This window comes from Panthera tigris, chromosome A1, assembly GCF_018350195.1.
Source record: "Panthera tigris isolate Pti1 chromosome A1, P.tigris_Pti1_mat1.1, whole genome shotgun sequence".
In the NCBI taxonomy this organism is placed as follows: domain Eukaryota; kingdom Metazoa; phylum Chordata; class Mammalia; order Carnivora; family Felidae; genus Panthera; species Panthera tigris.
The window spans coordinates 100,141,960-100,163,686 of record NC_056660.1 but is presented as its reverse complement, the minus strand read 5'-3'; the positions used below and the strand labels follow the sequence as shown (position 1 = coordinate 100,163,686).

General features: G+C 42.1%; 1 protein-coding gene across 8 annotated transcripts in view; it reads right to left on the bottom strand.

Moving 5' to 3' along the window:
• The window catches only part of LOC102972582 (synuclein alpha interacting protein), a 156,986-nt gene that overhangs the window by 29,869 nt on the left and 105,390 nt on the right, over window positions 1-21,727 (bottom strand). For 5 of the 8 annotated variants that reach the window (XM_007086852.3, XM_015539623.2, XM_042982746.1 and 2 more), the window contains 3 exons: window positions 11,317-12,185; window positions 9,266-9,445; window positions 2,352-2,465 (listed from right to left, as the gene is read on the bottom strand). In XM_007086852.3, the coding sequence (XP_007086914.1) occupies window positions 2,352-2,465; window positions 9,266-9,445; window positions 11,317-12,185 (1,163 nt within the window). Of the gene's footprint in view, window positions 1-2,351; window positions 2,466-4,858; window positions 5,081-6,086; window positions 6,219-9,265; window positions 9,446-11,316; window positions 12,186-21,727 lie in introns of those variants that run through there. The other 3 variants (XM_042982750.1, XM_042982753.1, XM_042982749.1) reach the window with 3 other exon arrangements.

Genomic DNA, 21,727 nt, shown 5'->3' with positions numbered 1-21,727 from the left:
CTTGTGAAAATATTAGCCTTGTAACGGTTCCAAGTTCAGCATCTCCACAGGTTACCTGTTACATAAGTGCCTGCGGCGGATGCGGGATGGGATGGCTGGGCAGAGGAGGACTCGTGGTTCTAAAGGGCCTCGATGCCTTACACTTGGAGAGGAGTGCTCTCTGAAAGGCGCTGCTGGGCTGCCCTGCTCAGAGCCGTGCTCTGGGTCATTAAAAAGGCCTCTCAGCTTGAAATAACAGCCTGAAGATTGATATTAGCGTGAGGCAAACGTCTGACGTGGCTCTTCTGCGAGGTCCCCTATTTCCGTATTTTCCTCTAGTCCAGTCCAGTAAGCCACAGCATCACCCAACCAGTCCCAGAAAGGACACGTGCGCTTCTTTGGTCCTGACGGCTTCACAATTGCAAGAAACCCACTGTGAGAGGCGAACAGAGAAGCTGGCACACATAAGCAGCATTTCCCGACACAAAGAATGCCAGGGGCCCAATTATTTACTTAGAGTCTCAGAACAGCAATGCAATCCCTTCCTCCTTTTCTTTGGCAAGCTCTACCAAAAGCACAGGTAGCCTTTCTACGGGGATGGAAAATTCCTTGCTAGGCTTTAGATAAGCCGATGAAATCAGGAGCACGAAACGATTATTCAGACGGTTTGGGAATAAATTACATTCAGTTTTATACTGAAAATGATTTAGGAAGATCATCGGTGATTACATTCTTTTGGTCATTCGAAAATTCGATTCTCCCTTTTGCCAGTACAAGCCAAAAAAGGGCATCCTCAGCAATTGCTTAGGAACTGTTATGGTTGTTTGTGGAATACTGTGACTGGGGCTCGCCAGGACAGGACACTGAGAAAATGGAGTAATTCTTTCAAAGACAGTAGCTTTGACAAATTGTCAGTGTTCTTTCTGCTCTTTTCTTCATGTCGTAAATTTAGTACCAGGTACTGACTTCGATGACCTGTGTATCACCATGTGTTGTTAGACGGAATTGTAAGAAAGTCTTCCTCAAGTCAATGCTGCTGGGAACAGGCTACAGGAATTGCCTACACAGGCAGATGCAAAACAGAATCTGGTCCTGAAATCAGAGGGCCTGAGCTGAGGTGCACTCTTTGCTTACTAGGCACTGGAACAAGACAAGTGTAAGCCACTTAACTTTCTTCCTTGACTCTCACCTCCAGAATGGGTACAGACAACAGGATCCAACAGGGTTATTTTAAAGAATAAGCGAGATAATGTACACAAACTCCAAAGGCTTGGTGCCTGGCACATAGAGTGAACGTTACATATTAACATATACATATATGTTGTATATGTGTGTCACATACGTGTTATATATATGTCGTATTTATATATATGTGATATATACATACACACACTCATACACACATATATGTGTGTAATTTATATTCACTGAAGTTACCATGGTACAACATAAACTATCACCTAACATGGACTCGCACTAAAGAAAGACTGCAGTCATATTCTCCAAGGGTATTTTTTGAACTTGAGATTGTCATGCTCGGAAAAGTTTAATCTCTTGTTGACAATACCACAATTTACTGCCACCAGGACGGTTTATAAAGCCAAAGGGGATATGGTTATAGGCATGAGAAGCAATTTTCTTTGCCACAGACAAATATGATTAAATCTATTTTAATACAGTGCCGACTTTATTTATTTTTTTAAGGCTGAGGTTGGCACTCTGTGGTTCCAATTTTTTAGAAAATATAATTTATACTTACTCCTCTCAAAGGGAGTTACTGATGATTTTTGTACTCCACACCCTGGATTGTGATCTGTGTACATCAACTACTCACACTGGGATTTCCTAAGGTAGAAACTGGTTGTAACTGAGAATGATCTAGTTAGTGTGTTTGCTCATCTTAGAGATTTCCTTGATTAATATCTTACTGAAGATTTTCCTTTCAGTGTTGGGTATGAGAAAATGTATCATTTTCCCTTTTGACGACAGTTAAATGCATTTGTTGTAGGAAATTTGGAAAATACTGAAAAATACAAAAAAGAAGATAAAAGCCACTTGTAATTCTGCCTTGAGTGGTAACAGCTGTGAACATGTTGTGACACAGCTTGTTTTCTAATCTTATTATTTACGTCTCTTCCTCTTTCTCCAAAATTCAAAGTTGGTACCAAATTACAGGAATGGTTTTATAGCATATGTTTCAATATTTTATAATGTATGTTTTTTCCCATAAAATTCCATCATATGTATGTAGCTTCATTATTTATCCAATATCTTATTATGGAATATTTAGGTTGTTTAAAACATGTTTTTCATTTAAAAATATTACAATGAAGTGACTGCTTATAAATCTGATTATTAAAAATTCCTCATACCTGACCAAAGCAACCTGCATAATGAATGAGGCTTGGAAAATCCTTAGAACAACTCAGTTCGGCAATGGCCTCGGTTTCACTCACCATCCAACGTACACACTCCAACTGACCGTTCTAGATTGGCAAAAAGAAGAAAGAAATTCAAAGTAATTCAGGTTTGAAAAATACCTCATAGGGGCACCTGGGTGGCTCAGTCAGTTGGATGTCTGACTCCTGATTTTGGCTCAGATCATGATGTTACAGTTTGTGGGATCCAGCCGTGTGTCAGGCTCTGGTGGTGGCAGAGCCTGCTTGGGATTCTCTCTCTCCCTCACTCTGTGTCTCTGTCTCTTTGCCCCTTCCCTGTTTGCTTAAACAGGTTCTCTCTCTCTCTGCCTCTCTCTCTCTCGAAAATAAATAAAATAAACTAAAAAAAAAAAAAAAAAAAAAAAGCCTCATGGGGCGCCTGCATAGCTCACTTGGCTAAGTGTCCAACTCTTGATTTTGACTCAGGACATGACCTCACACATCAGGTTCGAGCCCCACATCGGGTTCTGTGTTCACAGCACAGAGCCTGCTTGGGCTTCTCTCTCTGTCAACCTCTTTCTCTGCCTCTCCCCTGCTTATGTTCACTCTCTCTCTCTCTCTCTCTCAAAAACAAAACAAAACCTCACAGACAGTAATTTTGCCGAGGGAAAAAAATCACATGAATTTTGGTTCTTGTATTTGGCTTAATTTATTTGCAGTATAAGCATATCATGTATTATACTTCTGATCTGTGGTTCTGACTCAAAATCAGTTGGGGAATTTTTACGTAAATGCAGTTTCATAAACTTAATCAGTTGGTTTAAATCACTTTATTGAGGTATTCAGTACTATAATACTATAAAACATACCCTACCCTGTTTTAAGCATGTGATTTGAAGAATTTCAACAAATACATACTCTCTTGTAACTACTGCTCTAATCAAGATATAGAACATCTCCAGCGCCCCCTTTCCCCCAGTCTCTAGCACTCCAGGGTCTCAGGTCCTCACCTTTGCCCCAGGCAACCACTGATAGGATTTTTATTTTATTATGAGCATTCATGCCTTTGAGAGTCCACCGTGCTGCTGCTTGTATGAAAAGTTTGTTCTTTTTTACTGCTGCCAAGTATTCCATTGTATGAATATACCAATATCCGTTTATTCATTAACTCTGAGAATAGGCTTTAACCCTTGAGAATTTGAAATGGCAGGATTCCAAAAGAAAGAAAGAAAATAATCCTATTATACTGGCTCCAATGCTACCTGCACTGGAGGCTTTGGGGACTCTGTCCCCAAAGCGCACTGGCTTTTTCCTCCAGTGCTGAGATCTCAAACTGTGCAAACCAGGAAGGCAGCCGTGACATGTATAAGCTAGTCAGGAGGATCCAGACTTTGGAATGGATTTAAATCCTGAATCCACTACTTAGTTACAAGACCTCCAACAAGTTGCTTCCCCTCTCTGATAGTCCGTTTTCTCCTCTGTGAAATGGCAGGGATAGTAGTAATGACCTCATACAGTTACTGGGAGCAGCAGATGAGACAAAGCATGTGAGAGTCCTTGGCACACAACACTTATTACCTCTTACTAGCAGCACGCTCTTTTAGATCCTCTATAACACCAGCGAGACGTTCAGCCGCCTTCCCGGTTTGCCCAGGGTGGGGCCTCAGACTAGGAGAAAAGAGCCACCGCGTCATGGAGTGTGGGAAGCGTATTCTAAACATAAGATGCAGGAGGTAATCTCCTCATTATTCATCTACACCTATTTGCATATTGGAATTTCAAGTAGTCAACTCACAACTATTCGCAGCCCGAGACCATTCTTCTCCTGGGGGAACCTAGCAGGGCCAGGTGTGGGCCGAGTAGCTTCCAGGTGCCCCCACTGATCTGTCTCCTCCCTCTGCTGCCCTCCTTGCTGCCCGAGGAGGTTGGTCTGTATGGGCCGCCTCCCTTGCCCCCAGATTTGGCTGATGGAGAGTGGTAGTGGGACACCACGAAAAGAGAGTGATTTCGAGGTCCCGTCTGTTCCTGGCTTCCCCAACCCCTATGGGGTTGCCACTGGCTGCTGAGTCCCTCTACCAGTCAAAGGTCAAAAATCAGCCAGTTCTTTCCTTCAGCCCCGTCTTGCTGGCACCCCCGGCTCTCAGACGGTAACAGTGCTCTGCTCTTAGTCCAGGACACTGCACTTTTCTTCTTGGGCTCCCTATACCCCACCCATCATCCTTTCGTGTATGGATCCTTCATTACAGATGTTTTTCAAACCGCACGCTTTGAGCAAGCCAACTGTGCCCTACCAGGATGAATCAACACCCAACAAGCCACTGACACCATACGTTCCGTTCCTTCTGAATGAACAAAGGAAGGAGAATAGTGGCGAGCATCTGCTAGGCAAGACCGTTCAGAGCAAGCAGCACGGACGCAGAACACGGGAGTATACGGCAACATTTCTGACTTTAACGATTTGAGTCTTGTCTCTTTTTGTCTTAGTCTAACTAAAAGCTTACTCATTTTTGAAAAAATCCTTTCATGGAACTAGAATTGGTTTTGTTGACTTTCTCTGTTGGTTTTTTTTTTTCCCCTGTTGTCTGTTGCATTTATTTCTGCTTGAATTTTCAAATTTCTTCTGCTTGCTTTAAATGTAGTTTTCTTTTCTTTTTTTTAAGTTTCCTAAGATAGAAGATTAAGCTGTTAGCTTGCTTTATTTATTTATTTATTTATAAACAATTTTTTTGAGAGGGGAGAGGGCCGACAGAGGAAGACCAAGGATCTGAAGCAGGCTCCACGGCCAGCACAGAGCCTAAAAGGAGCTTGACCTCGTGACTCCAAGATCACGACCTGAGCCTAAATCAAGAGTGGGGTGCTTAACCAACGAGCCACCCAGGCGCCCCTAAGCTATTACTTTTGATCATTTTCCTTTTCTTTTTTTTTTTTTTAATTTTTTTTTAACGTTTATTTATTTTTGAGACAGAGAGAGACAAAGCATGAACGGGGGAGGGTCACAGAGAGAGGGAGACACAGAATCTGAAACAGGCTCCAGGCTCTGAGCTGTCCGCACAGAGCCCGACGCGGGGCTCAAACTCACGGACAGCGAGATCATGACCTGAGCCGAAGTCGGCCACTTAACCGACTGAGCCACCCAGGTGCCCCTCCTTTTCTTTCTTTTAATTCCGGCATTTACAATTATACATTTCATCCTCAGCATTGCTTTCACTACATCCTTAAATGATAATGTATTGCATTTGCATTCACCACCAAATATTTTCCAGGATCTCTTGTAATTTCTTCTTTGATAAGTGATTATTCTGGAGTGATTATTCTGGATACATGATAATAATTATTCTATTCATTCCAGACACTTGTGAATACCCCAAATTTCCTTCTGTTACTGACTCCTAAACCTCAGTGCACTATGGTTAAAAGGGCATACTTTGTATGACTTCAATCCTTCCTAATTTACAGAGACCTGTTCTCTGGCCCAGCATATGGTCTATTCTGGAGAATGTCCCACGTGTACTTGGGGGGGAATGTGTATTCTTCTGTTGTTGGCTAGAATGTTCTGTTAGATGTCTGTTAGGTCTAGTTATTCCACAAGGTGATGTTGAAATAAATGTATTAAGTGACAAAATGCAGCCACAAAGGTGGAAGGAAACATATTGCTACTATGATTTTGAACGCAGCATCACTTGCCATAAATAGAAATACCAAGAAAACAAACAAACAAAATGTTATTACATTCTGGCAGGAGACTGTTTGCCTGAAGTCTCTGAGACTGGGGTCACTCACTGGATGTTAAAAAGGAGTGTCAGTAGGTTATGTCTCTGAAGTCATTTTTTCACCAGACCAACATGTTGTCTTTGAGCTTGATCAGAAAGGACTGAATGAGAAATGAAAAAGAAATTAAGGTTATTTCATTCCATGTCTGTTTAGCTCCTAAAATAATGTATCGTGTTGGCCCTATTTGAGAAACACACTGCTCTCACCTTATAGAAATCTTTCTTTCCAGTTATTTTTGCCAAACTGTTCCCAAAGGGGACTCAGTAATGCGCTGAACTGCCACAGTATTTAGTGCTGGGTTCCCCAGAAAACCCTCAATAAATTCTGCATGTAACTGGTAAGAATTTATTATGTTCCATCTAAGGAGTTTAAGTGTAGGGGAGAGGAGTTCTTAAGCCTTCAAAGCCGCTTTCCTCAGGTAATCTTTTTATGTGATATCCTATCTCTGACTTTGCTTCCTGTCAGCCCAGTCATATTATCTCAGCAACTTTTGCCATTGGTACCGAGTTTGTTCTTTTTAATAACAGCAGGGCTCTCAGAACTATGTTTAATGAGCTGAAACACCATCGGCTGGTCACTGGTGTTCAAAACAAGGTCCTAAAACAAAAGAATGATGACTTCTTAGAACTCCCTCAACTTCACCAAGGTCTGTCAAATTACATTGAATGGACTGAGGCAGGATTTGTGTCAGGACCAATTTCCAAAGGGGGTGGCACTCACAAAATATCTGTATTTACTGCTTTTGTAAATTCTAGATTAAAGGAAGAAATAGAAGATTTCCCTTTCTCATATCATTGCCTGGAAGTAAAAATATGAAAAGTCTGAGACCCCAAATAAGAGCTTTTAAGTTTTATGGGTTTGATATGTGTTCTTCATTAAAACAAAAAACCAAAATGCACTACAGTTTTATTCTTATTCTTACTCTTACCCTTACTCTTATTCTTCTTATTCAGTAATCTCTACACCCAACATGGGGCTTGAACTCACAACTCCAAGATCAAGAGTTGCACACTCTTCCAACTGAGCCAGCCAGATGTCCCAAAATGCCCTGCAGCTTAAGTTTCCATGCCGATTATATGATAGCAGTGTGTTGATTGAAGCAGTTTATTAAGAATGGATTAACAATATGGAAACCATAGAAAGAGTTTATACCCAGGTGGCTGAAATGCCACCAAGTTTCTTATGTACTGTCCTACTCTGAAGACTCTTAATCTGTGAAAACAAGCATGAAGGGATATAAACAAAGAAAAAAAAACCTTTCTCTTCCAACTATGTAGCTAAGATATACTCCATAATCTAACATTAGTTAGAAAAACTAATAAGACCTGTATTTTATAAACACCAAAACAGCAAGGCAAATGTCAATTATTTATTGGCCATGCAACAATAATTTATTCATCACTGACCCATGTCCATTGATGATCAGACCCAACCCCTGCCTTCCCACAGGACTCGGATCTAGGACTAGATCCTGAATTCGCCACCTCACACTTGAATTGCTGGTAACTTACCTGCCGTATCTATCTGGCTATCGGCTCCTTAAGAAAAGGGACTACGTCTCATTCAAATCTGAATTGCCTTCATCTAACATAGTACCTACTGGACTTGGTACACATTGTCAAACTCAACTATGATGCACCCTGACTTCGCATCTAATTTCTCTTTCTTCATGATGGCTGCCTTCAGTTCCGCTCTTAATGTGACACGGCAACATTCGCTAAAGGAAAGCGATATCTACCAAGGTCATAGATTTCTTATTTAAAAAAAAAAATATTATTTTCTATAGCATCTTTGCAATAGTACATTATCATTGAGTAAAATTAAATAAAACAGAAAGCAACTTGTAATACGTAAAACTTTACCACATGGTAAATAGATTAACGATGCAAAAATTCAGATTTGCTTAAAAGATATGTGAGGGGCAGGCCAGCAACCACTTGTTTTTCAAATGTAACATGTTCTTCGGTGAATTCACAAACAGATTTCTTGAACTAGCAAGTTCCCCTAGTAAATTTCAAAAGTAATTCCATTTCTAAAAATTATGATCATTCAGCTTTTAGAAGACATAACTAGCAAAACACATATGTAGAAGCACAGGCTGTATTATATTTCTCTGAACTTCACTTCTGGCCTCTTCATAAATATGACTGAATTCTACATTTATTTGCCAAAGATCTTAAAAGTAATTTTAGTTTAATAGCTAACCTTCTAGCGATGTGTTATATTTTACAGAGGCACTCACTTGCAGTGCTATAAAAGACCATGTTTCCCTGACTCACAATTTCTAGGTTTTAACTCTTTCCCCGTCAGCATTAATTTGTATAGATTTTGACAGATAGCGTACTGCGGTCCACCAAGAGCTAGACTCAAACTCGGCACTGACCCTCTAAACAACTTTGGGTCCTGAAGACATTTAAACTTCAGATGTGATCCATTAGAAGCCTGCTATATTATCTGAAATACTCCTGAGAGCTATCATTCCTTAAAATACACCTTTTCCTCATTTGTTTCGCTCATTATATTCACATTAGGAAAAAAATGAAACCGTCTCAGATAAATCCAGGTGTGGTTAAGAATCTGAATTGCAGTCACCAGCAGTAACAAAAGTTCTGAGAACTGCAATAGATCATTTTACTTCCTCTTTATTAGCTGACTCGAAGCTTACCCTCATTGCACAATAAATTGGAATGTAGTCTCCAAATCTCAAAGCAGTTAGTAACTGAAATGATTACTATCTTAAATGTCATATGCTCATTTGCCGTTTACTAGGTACACTGTGCTTCCCCCTCCCCACCCTACACTCATGTGTCTGACTTAGCTCACTAGAAATCTTAAAACAACAGTCAGGGGCAGCCGGGTGGTTCAGTCAGTTAAGTGTCTGACTCTTGATTTTGGCTCGGATCACGGGTCATGATCTCGCGGTGTGTGGGTTCGAGCCCCATGTCCGGCTTTGCGCTGACAGCGTGCAGCCTGCTTGGGATTCTGTCTCCATCTCTATCTGCCCCCATCCCCCACTTGCTCTTTGTATCTTTCTCAAAAATAAATGAAAATAAGACCTAAAAAAAAAAACCCCAAAAACCCCAACAACCCCAACAACGCGACTTTTAGCGGTGGAGGGCGCAGCCCCAACCGATCACCTTGATGGCCAAGCCTGCTGGAGTCAATCTCTCCGCATTCCGCTCACTGAGGCAGTCCTCTCCCATCAGAGACGTGAGGTGCTGCAGACATTCTGCGTGTCCCTGCGATGCGGCCACGTGTAAGAGATTGTTGCCACTCTCGTCGTGAATTTTGTCTAGGTTGTCAGCAGCTAGGTGGGGCTGTACAAAGAGTTAAGATTAGAACACTTAAGTCAATAATCAGAACGAGATGCTGTGGGGGTTCTGCTGTGGGCACTGGTAAGAAGAGATGATCTTCCGGAAGCTCTGGTGCCAATCCTGGGGATGTAGTAAGTCAAAATTCCTTACCATCAATTCTGATGACTGCCCATTACAGAGTTTGCTCTGCTACCCTTGAGAACATGAATTCTCAAGAGACTTATCTTCATGGGAGACATGAAGACTGGGATAGGTCAACAAGACTGTGGAGACTCATAGCTGGCTTTCTAAACAACTGCAATGATATTTATGGTAATTGGCAAATTCCCTCTCTGTCTACTCCACTCGACTGCTAAGTGCTGACAGCCAGACTGTGTTTTATTCTCTGTTGTAGGTTTGTTGAATGAAGGAACTACTTCTCTCAATCATCTCGTCTGCCTTGAACTACAGAGAATTGGCTTTCACTGCAAACTCCATGATGGCTGCCATGACTAGCGCCACCACGGGGTTCTTCTAGACACTTTCACCCCAGACAGACTCCTGGACGCAACCTGGACTTTGATTTTCTCACCTGTAGTGAAGCTTAGTTCCCTGTGTTAGTTCCATTGTTGACAGAGACTGTTGGGTGAACTGACAGGTATTATCACTCGGGAAACATGAAAACATGGGATGGACAAAAGGAAGAAATGAACCAGAAAGAAAAAGAGAGAAAGAGCCAGGAGAAATGGAAAATCTATTTTCAGCAGGAAAACATTTTTTTATTACTTTATTTGGTAAAACCATTCAATCCTATTATCCTATAACAGTGAGATTTGGGATAATGGACCAAGCACATTGCACTTATCTCTGTATGGCTTTACCCTAAGTGGAATCGCACTGCCAAGATATGATGATTTTCTTGAGTGAGACTTTAATTAACATCATGGTATCAGCCCAGGCTTGCTACTGTTTGATCCAAGTCTGGAAGCCAGAAAAGAACAATGCAGGTAGATGGGGTGTGATTTCGGCTGAGCTCTCTCTGAGCCGAGGCAGAAGAGGCTTTTCTTACACATCATGTTAACTCTGTGACTGGAGCCTTTGGAAAAGCTTCTTTGCACTCCCTAGACATGCAGAGCTGGACTGAGTAAAAGCCCCATGTAGGTCAGAGGGCAACCAAGCTCTAGGGTAAGCTCTATCTGCAAACGTTCTTAAACGTCCTGGTCCAACTTTTCTGAATAATGATCAGGATAAAACAGAAGACCCTCTGTTCATGGATCTGGCAGGTCCACCATCAGCAAGGAACACACACGTCCCCACGAGTAAGTGAGTGGGAACATTAGGGACCATTTGAAAAGGGAAAAGAAAGACATAAAGAGTCGTGTTAAAGCAAGTGCTGGACTTGTGTTTTTGTTTTATTTTTTTCAATTTTTTTTTACATTCATTTATTTTTGATAGAGAGAGACAGAGCACAAGTGGAGGAGGAGCAGAGAGAGAAAGAGAAGCAGAATCGGAAGCAGGCTCCAGGCTCCGAGCTGTCAGCACAGAGCCCAACGTGGGGCTCGAACTTACTAACCATGAGATCATGACCTGAGCCAAAGTCGGACGCTTAACCGACTGAGCCACCCAGGTGCCCCTAGACTTGTGTTGTTTTAGATTATGTGTCCCATTTCAGTCAGAGTCCTGCAAAGTTAAAGGGGAATAACTCTCCCTCTATAGCTGTTTATTTTCCCTGGTACTAATCCAAAGTTGGATTTTAAACTTCAAAAGGCACATCATCAAACTAAAGCTACGAGTAAAGATTAAGGCAGGATGGGAACAAACACTCATCATTCTGTTACTCATGAAGGAGTTGGTAAAACTGGAGTCTCTAGATTACCGAATTAGATCATACTCACCAGGAGAGATATCTGTCCTTCTTTAACGATGTTCAAGATGCTTTTCCCTTTTTTCAGATACTCACTCCTTTCTTCTGGGCCTTGGGAGCTGGTCCAGCTCACACCCCCGATCTGCTCTTCCAGTTTGGGTTCTGTTGCGGAGGACTGTGGATGGAAGTCCCTGAGCTGGCAGTCTGGCATTGCCTTCTCGCGCTTTCGACTATGAGGCTCACTAAAGGTCTTGTTTAGGAAGTCCTTGCTCTGGTTTTCAGGCTCGAATGCGGAGCCACACTTAACCAAAGGCGGTGAGCTCTCAGATCCTTCAGCAGAGAGCTTTTGCTGGTCGCGGATGATGGATGACGCTTTTCTCAAGTGAGGGCTTTTCACGGGAGAAAGAACACAGAATGGTGTCAGGGTGGACGGTGAGCTCTCGGCACTTCCGGGAGAACAGGCTTTGCCAGAAAGGCCATTGATGGTTGTGCACAAACCCAAAATTCTCTTATCTGAAGTCACCTTGGTAAAAGGGGCAAGCTGTTGACTGGATTTAATGTAAGGCACATCCAGAATCTCATCCATGTCGAGGTCATAATGCTCCAGTTCACCCAGCAAGGTGCTGGGCTCGGTGCTCTTACTTTGGGGGCCACTGTCTCCATCTCCAGGGCTGAGCTCCTCAGGTGGGGGGCCTGGCTCTGAATCACTCCCTTTCTGGTACTCCACCTTCTGGTTCTTTTGGTCATCACTTTCATTGTTGTCCAGAGTCTCTGGCTGGTGTTTCAGTGGGGAAACTCGCTTCACGGGACGGAACTTACTGTACACATCAGCGATGCCTGTGGGCTTCTGCGTGTTTGTGATGAGAGCCGACACACTGCAATTCCAGCTCGAACTAGAAACTGTTTTGAAATATATAAAAGAGGAGAGCATTACATTGAAACACTGAAGGTATCTTGGCCATGCGGCCAGACATGGACCACTCAGGTTACGTTCAAAGAAAGCCCCTGTCTAAGGGGACACCTGTAGGGAGAAGGCAAATCAAACACAAGATATCCCAAAACAAACGGTTCATACTTACCACTAGAACACAGTGAGTGATAAAAGTGATAGCATATTGGCTCAAAACGAACTCAAGTAGGAAGCATGGTAAAAGGAGACAGCCAAAACAACAACAAACCCCGACAGATTTTTAGGTTCATTCCCTGGATGGCTATACCTCTTTGGAAGTATTATGAGACTTGTCACCACCTGGAGAAGCAGAATTGGAGATAGGATCCTCTATGTTAAATAAACTTCCAAACTAGTTTAGGGAGACAAGGGATGAACGTACACACATGCGTATATGTGCGTGCACTCACACATGCACATCCTTAAAGCTTAAGAAGTCTCATATAAAGAAGGGGTAAGTTATTTAATATTGGGCAAACTCAAACTGTGACCTACTGGGAGATTTTCTCCCGCAGATGAGTATCCCAACGAACCGTCGCTCGGGGAATTTCACCATGCTTTCTGGCATATGCACACAGCAACATAATGTATTTGTACTTTGTAACTGAACACGCGGGAAGATTCAAAGCTGCCCTCCATTGTTGGCAAAGCTGGGAAGAACCAGGAGGAGAGGAAGTTACAAAGGGAGAGTGAGATGTGCAGGTTAGTGGTTTTTTTTTTGTTGTTTTTTTTTTCCTTCTCATTTCTCTGCGAAGCTCAGATAAAAAGTGCATAGTTTGTCTTTGAGTGAGGGTCTGGTTGAGATGGAGCGTCCAGTGAAAGAGCAATGTGTCTGGATGTTGAAGGTAAGAACACCATCTCTCCCAGTCAGCCTCATGAAAGGCAACCCCATGCCTTCTCGTGGGTGTAGGGTGACAGGACACCAGTCTCCTCTATTGTGATGATCCTGCCTCCTCTCTGGGACACTCCCCTGACTAGACCGATGACCCAGCTCTTGGAAACTTGTAGGTCACTGATTTATGGACCCCTCCTCCTCCTCTTCCATTACATTTACACCATCCCCCTTGGAAGGGGGGAGGTTTCAGGACATGCCTTCCAACTAGGAGCTCTCTCTCTCCTCTTCTGGAACAATTGGTGGGAAGTATTTAATCCCAAAGCATGTGCTTGTGTCTGTTCTTTGCTACTGGGCACAACCAAAGAATTAAAGAGATGGGGTGTATTCAGGTCTGTAACTTCTATGACAGCCCCCAGCTCCCACTAAATCTTGGGTGAAAGTGGCATACAAGTCATTAAAAGCTCCCCAAATTTAGATCGCTGGTCATTCTTGTTCTTACTGGGATATATCTAAAAGGATTCAGAGAAGTTCTGGAAGTAAGTTACGGAGGTGAGAGAAAGTGTTCTGAGCCTGAATGCGATGTAATTGTTGGTGGATGGCTCTTTCCTCCAAAAGAGACCAAAATTTCGCATAGGTTTTCAGAAGGTCTGCACTAAGCGGAATTATGGCTCTGAGACCTTTAACGTCTAAGAAGAGAACATTATGAGCTGTGGCGACAAGCCTGGATTCTGTCCAGTAAGGGACAGGTATTAACGAGGAATGGTCCAGGAGGGAAGGGAGGTATCTAGATGCCGTTAAGCTGCGGCACCTCTTCTTTTTCGCTGGCTCTGCTTCTAAGCTGTACCCAGTACTTGGCACAGAGAATACAATTAACAAACGTGAGTATTTGAATTTGAATCTCACTCTGCGCAACACATTAAATCTCCTTCGAAGTGCCCAAAGCGCATCCTTCTCAGGGATTTACAGCTTAATATCACAGGGGACGAAAGCCCCCGTTAATAAACTCAGAGGAGTGATAATCACCAATAAGAGTTGGATCTTCTAAAGTTATTTATGAGAAGTAAATATGCAAAGGCAAAGCCTAATTCCAGTTGGTCCATTATATATTTAAAAGGTTTCCTATCCTTTATAGGTCCATTTTTCCCTAAAAATGTGAAGCTATGAAAAATTGTCTGCCAGAAACTTCCGCCAAGCTTTTCTCTCTTCCTTTCAAGAACACATGGTTACTTCTTTAAAATAGCAGAGAGATAGCAGACACAGAATTTACAATGTGTAAATATGCCTTTAATTTTATCCACTATTTTTTCTAAAAAGCTTAAAATACGGTGGCGTGTGTGCGTATGCGCACGTGTGTGTGTATCCCTTAACATTTCAGGAATACATACTAATTGTTAGGCATGGTATTTGCTAATATTTTGCCAATTACCTTGATTCCTTTGAAACTTCTTGAAAATGTGCATCTCAGGATGTGATAAAAACCTTTAAAGTCACATAACTTAGTGGACCAATACAACGAGTGCATTGTGCCAATACATTTATGTATTGTATAAGGTCGTGGGTTCAAAGGGCTACTCTTTTATGTTGGCTTTATTTACATGTGAAATTTTTTCCAAGTGATACAGGGAAATGGATACCATATGTTTCCCAGCTGTTTTGTACTGACAGGAGCCATTAAGAATGCTCTATGGAAATGAATTCTGTCTGAGTCTTATAAAAACACTTCTTTCCACAGAAGGGTCTAGAAACTGAAGAAGAGGCATCAACATTAGGCTTGTTGTCCTTCCTCTTATTTAAACATATGACTCTTTTTTAGGCTGAGAGGGTGAACTCTATGCTTTCTAGTCTGTGTCTTGATGACCAGGAAAAAAAATCCCAGTTACATAAAACTGATTGTTTAAGAGACTCTCATGAGACGGCTCTAATTTATTACTGTATATACTCATCTGAGGAAGAAGAGAAATTTTATTCTATACATAAAACGAAACTTTATATTGTTTCTCCTAAGCTGGGAAAATGAGCATTTTAAGCACAACATAAGAAAAAGGAATACTTACGATTGAAAAGATTTTAACTTACAGTTCTGTAAGTCTACTCCAAATTTCATTTATACTATTGTTCTACCCCAACACCATAATCAATTTCTTAAAACACATGGAAATAAAGTTCAGACTAACTACAGTTACTAGAAAGATTTTGAGGCTAAATAGGTTTTCTGGAAATCATGAATAAAGCCTTCGTATGTTAAGCTTTAAATCCCTGAAAATTTTCTCTCTTATCTTATTAGATCTTTACAAGCTCTATGAGAACAGGGTCTGTGTCTAATTTATCTCTCTCTGGCTCAAAGTTCTCAGCAAACTGCTTTATAGAACTAGGTTCTTAATGACTTCTTGGTTGGATGGATTCATTTTGAACATCTTATGAAAGTAAACATGTCTAATATACCTTAAACCTGTCTACCTGATTATGTCACCAATTTTCTAAAATGGTTGGTACGTAAGTGCAAATGTTTTTGATGCTGATTTATAGACCACCGTGATCTCTTCCAATCTAACTGGCAGTGGGGATGTCCCTGAGCTCCAGCAAGGTGGCCTCCAATTGCCTGCCATCCACACATTGCCATTTCTGCCACAAGCATTTAATGTGAGCCTAGGATAGCTGCATACTTGTCACAGGTAGATGTTCCAAAGCTGGGGTCTTACCCCTCTCCTCCCTTACTTGCTCCCTCCCTTTCTCCTCATCGGGCACACACACTCTACTGCGTAGTCTTTGTAAACCTGGCCTGGGTCACATGACCACTCATGCAGTCTCTCAAGCCATCCATCTGCAAAGCATCGCTGGCCTTTCACTTCCCTCGACCTGTGGGTCTCATCCCCCCAGGCACCAAATCTGGCTGTGGCCTGATCCCAAATTTCTCTCAAGTCTGGTCTCTCTTGTCCATCCTGTTACACTGACTAGTCCACGCTGGGACCCTTGCACTGCAAAGTTCTAGCGACTTCTCTGGTCTCCCTTTGTAGTCCTGAGTTTTCCCTCTTCATATAGGTGTGATTTTGTCACTTCTTAGCTCAAAATCCTCAGGTGGCCCTGTATTGCCTATGACGTTTCCCCCTATGTCACATGCATATCCTTGTAGTATCTAAGATGACACACAGGAACCATGATGAATACTCCTGACTTAGAAAATAAGGAAGCTTTAGGGTGTCTGGGTGGCCCAGTCGGTTAAGTGTCCGACTTCAGCTCGGGTCGTGATCTCACGGTTTGTGGGTTCGAGGCCCACGATGGGCTCTGTGCGGACAGCTCAGAGCCTGGAGCCTGCTTCGGATTCTGTGTCTCCCTCTCTCTTTGTTCTTCTCTGCTCATGCTCTCTCTCTCTCTCAAAAATAAATAAACATTTAAAAATTAAAAAGGAAAGTAAGGAAGCTTTATGCCATTCAACTGCTTTTTTTCCTCCTAATTAATTTAAGGAATCTCAGTTTGGTGCTACAATGAATTTAACTCCTCTCCAAAACTTATCATCTCCCTTAAAAATGACGAGACAGCAGGTCTCAGGCTCGGAGACTTTCACAAGCAAAGACTTAACAGGACCGTTTTATTTTCGTCACATTCATTTTAATGATGACCTTTAATTTATTGCAATTGACGTTGATTTTTCTTTTTTTTTAATGTTTATTTATTTTGAGAGAGAGAGAGCACGTGCACACATGAGTGAGTGGGGGAGAGGCAGAGAAAGGAGAGAGAATCTCAAGCAGGCTCTGCACTGTCAGTTTGCTATGTGGGGCTAGATCTCATGAATTGCGAGATCATGACCTGAGCTGAAACCAAGAGTCAGACGCTTAACCGAGGTTAACCTGGTTAACGCTTAACCTGAGCCACCCAGGTGCCTGACGCTGGTTTTCTATTTACAATACTGATGTGAAGTTTCTTTTGAAAACAGGTGTTTCAAAGTAAGGCATTTTAGGAAACTGTAAGATAGATAATAGTATGAGTAGTATAAAGGTAGAGCAAAAATAACATAAGACAACTTTGGATATGACACATATGGTGGAATTAACACTTAAATTACTAAAGTTTGGGAAACTAAATTCCTTAGCATAGGATGCAGCAGTTTTTATGCAGACATAACGTCAGAGATTTTGTGGGTTTGGTTCCAGACCACTACAATAAAGGGAATCTTTCAATAAAGCAAGTCAAGTGAATCTTTTGGTTCCCCAGTGCATATAATAGTTACATCCACACTATACTGTAGTCTATTAATTGTGTAACTGCATTATGCCCAAAAAACAGTATATAGACCTTAACTAAAAATACTTTATTGCCGCAAAACGCCAGTTACCATCTTTTTGCTAGAGGAGGATCTTGCTTTGATGTTGATGGCTGTTGACCGATCAGACTGTGGGAAGCTCTGGCACTCTCTTAAAGTAAGACCACAATGAAGTTTGTCACACTGACAGATTCACTAATGGCTTCTCTGTAGCACGTGATTTGCAGAACGGCCGAATTTCTCTCACAATTGGACACAATCCTCTCAAAGCCTACCACTGTTTGATCAACTAAGTGCAAGTCATGTTCTAGTTCCTTTGCTGTAATTGAATAATCTTCACGGCATCTTCCCCAGGAGTACATTCAATTTCAAGAAACCACTTTCTCTGCTCCTCCATCCATCCAAGTTTTATCATGAGATTTGCAGCAATTTAGTCCCATCTTTAGGCTCCTCTTCTAATGCTAATTCTCTTGCTGTTTCCACCATATCTGCAGTGACTTCGTCCACTGAAGTCTAGAAACCCTGACAGTCGTCCATGAGGGTGGAAATCAATGTCTTCATACTCCTGTAAATGTTGATATTTTGACCGGCTCCCATGAACGACATATGTTCTTAACGGCGTCGAGGCTGGTGAATCCTTTCCAGAAGGTTTTCAATTTACGTTGCCCAAAGCCATCAAAAGAATCACTATCTATCACAGCTATTGCCTTACAAAATATATTTTTTCAATAACAAGACTTGAAAGTTGAAATGACTCCTTGATCCACCAGCCGCAGAAGGAATGTTGTATTAGCAGGCAAGAAAGCAGTCTTCAGGTCACTGTACTCCTCCATCAGAGCTCTTAGGTGACCAGGTGCATTGTCCACGAGCAGTCATATTTTCAAAGAAATCTTTTTTTCTGAGCAGTAGGTCTCAGCAGTGGGCTTATAATATTCAGTAACTCATTCTGTAAACAGATGTGCTGTTATTCAGGTTGTGTTGTTTCATTTGCAGAGCACAAGGTGGGTAGATGTAGCAGAATTCTTAAGAGCCCTAGGGTTTTCAGAATGGCAAATGAGCAGTGGCTTCAACTTAAAGTTACCAGCTATGTTAGCCCCTAATAAAAGAGTCACCTGTCCCTTCAAGCCAGGCACTGACTTCTTTTTAGCTATGAAAAGTCCTAGATGACCTCTTCTTCCCCTAGAGGGCTGTTTCATCTACACTGACAATCTGTTGCTTAGTGTAGCCGCCTTCATGAATGATCCCAGCTAGATCTTCTGGATAACTTGTTACAGCCTCTACCTAAGCATGTGCCGTCCCCCCTTGCACTTCTATGGGACAGAAAGCTTCTTACCTTAAACTTCATGCACCAATGTCTGCCAGCTTCAAACTTTTCTTCTGCAATTTCCTCACCTCTCCTGGCCCTCACATATTGAAGAGAGTTAGAGCCTTGCTCCGGATGAGGCTTTGGCTTAAGGAGATGTTCTGAAGGGACCATTAAAACTCTCTCCGTATCAGCAATAAGGCTGTGTTGCTTTCGAATCTTCCGTGTGTTCACTAGGGAAGCGCTTTAAATTTCCTTCAACAATTTGTACTTGCCTTCATGACTGACTGCCTTTTGGTGCAGCAAGAGGCCTAGCTTTTAGCCTATCCTGGCTTTGGATCATGCCTCTCCCAACAAACTTAATCATTTCTAGCTTTTTTATTTTTTATTTATATCCAAGTTAGTTAGCATCTAGTGCAATAATGACTTCAGGAATAGATCCCAGTGATTCATTCCCTGAGTATAACACCAGTGCTCATCCCAACAAGTGTCCTCCTTAAAGCCCATCACCCATTTTCCCCGCCCCCTACCCCCACCCCATCAGTCCTCAGTTTGTTCTCTGTATTTAAGTGTCTCTTATCATTTTGTCCCCCTCCCTGTTTTCATATTATTTTTGCTTCCCTCCCCTTTGGTTCATCTGTTTTGTACCTTAAGTTCCACAGATGAGTGAAGTCATAATCATTTCTAGCTTTGATTTGAAGTGGAGACATGCAACTCTTCCTTTCATGTGAACACTTTGAGGTCTTTGTAGTACTCTTAATTGGCCAAATTCTGAAACTGGAATGTCTCAGGGAATAGGGAGGCCCAAGGACAGGGAGAGGGATGGGAAAATGGCTGGTCGGTGCACCAGTCAGAACACTCACCACATTTATCAATTAGCTTTACCATCTGCTACGGCCATGGAGTGTGGCGCTCCAAAAACAAATGCAAGAGTAACATCAAAGATCACTGATGATAGATAACATAACGAACATAATAAGAATGAAAAAAACTGAAAAACTGTGAGAATTACCAAAATGTGACATGGATATGAATCGAACAAACGCTGTTGGAAAAATGGCCCAGAGAGACGTGCTCGACACAGCACTACCACAGACCTTCAACTTGAAAACCACAATGAAATATTTGACAAGCTCAATAAAAAGGAAGCACAATAAAAGGAGGTATGCCTATATTTATTTTATTTTTTTAATGTTTATTTTTGAGAGAGAGAGAGAGAGAGAGACCATGAGCAGGGGAGGCGCAGAGAGGGATGGGGACAGAGGATCTGAAGTGGGCTCTGTGCTGACAGCAGAGAGCCTGATGTGGGGCTCGAACCCACGAACCCTGAGATCATGACTTCGTGAGCTGAAGTCATCCAGCTAAGCCACCCAGGTGCCTCTGTGTTTATTTTCTAATTTATCTTCTCATCTAAACACTCATCTTCCCACATCACACAATTCCTCCTGCACTGTCATTGCTAAACTCCCTGTTTCTGGATACACCATGTTCCTCCTTCAGTGCTCCTGCCTTTGGGCAAGTTCCCCCTCTCCAGCAAAGCCCTCACTGCTTTCTCTGCCTGAGACAAGGCTCATCTGACAAGATTCCCCTCAAGGCTTACGTCCATGGTGCACTTCCTCAGACTCTCACAGGAAACTCTTGCCCCTTGCTTCTCAACACCCTGAGATACACTTGCCCACGCCTAGAGTTGGGTATTTATGAAGCTCTTTTGCAACTACTCACCCATTCATCAGTCTCACCGTCTGTCTCGACAAGTTCCTCTAAGGCACAGATTGCTCCTGAGCTTCCTTGTGTTTATAACTGGCCATCTGTCTAGCACAGCATCTCACAGATAATAGGGCTCAGGGGCCTCTCTCTTAGTGAATGAATGAATAAATGGAGGGGGGAGGGAGAAAAGGAAGAAAGGAATATGCCAGACCAAAGGTGCAAAGTATAGTATATAAATCAGAGTCTTGTAACAATGAGTCCATCTCGCCATATTTTGGGAACACCATGATGAACATCCCAAAGGCGGTGTTAGTGATGTATTGAAGATAGACATTTAGAAGATGTGCGGCATATGGAAATCTTTTTATATATTTCCTACAACAAGTTCCAAGGCCTGATTTCTTCATGTGTAAAATAAAAGGGTTAGACTATATGATTGCTAAGACCGGATCCATCTCTAAATTTCTATGACTATATGGAATGTCTACAAATAACAGGGCTCTCTATTCTAAGTGACTCACTATGAAACACTATAATTCTTCTGGACCCATGTCTTTCAACAGATCCTTACAAATTTATAATTATGAGGCTAAGCTGATTGCTGACACAGAACAACTCTTTGGCTCTTGGGACTGATAAATTAGTATTTTCTTAGGAAGATAATGTACAGCTTGCTATTGCAACAGTGGATTCAATTTTCAAGGCTGAACGTCAATGCTGGCTCCCCAGATGCCCATTTATTTTTCTTCTAAATATGGAGTTATGTGTCCATCTTAGAAAATTGGCTTTGGACATCAAGAGGAGAAAGAAATGGTCAGGATGAAATAGTGTTTCCCCTATTATTCACTGTTAAAAGTTAAATAAATTCTATCTTCCATGAAAAACACAATGGTCAGCTTTACTCGTAAGTGCCTTAAAATGTGCCTAACGATGTGCTTTACATCTATAGCTACCGGAAGCCTGAGGACCTTCACGGACATAGCTGCTAAGTTCTCCAACATTCCACTTCCTTCTATTTTTACACTTAAGGGAGGGACATTTTGAAAGACCGGAGGTGTCAATATTAGAGTCAAGAGTTCCCTTAACCCACAGTAAACTGAAGTCTGCTGTGGGCCTGCTTATTGCCAACATCCGACGCTCTGTAAGGAGGGGTGACAGGTGACTTATGCCATCTCACAATGAGAGGAAGATGGGGTCTGGAATCTTGAGGGTGGACAATCTGCTGGGTACTCCTCCCCACACCATCCTCGGAGACTAGACTGTAACCTGATCCAGAACAAGGGTGGCATTAACTCTGGATTTGGAGAAGTGTGTAGGGCCATTTACATTGGGGGGCACACGTGTGAGGAATGCATGTTCCTGAAATGTTCCCATGGAGTTGCTTGTTCAT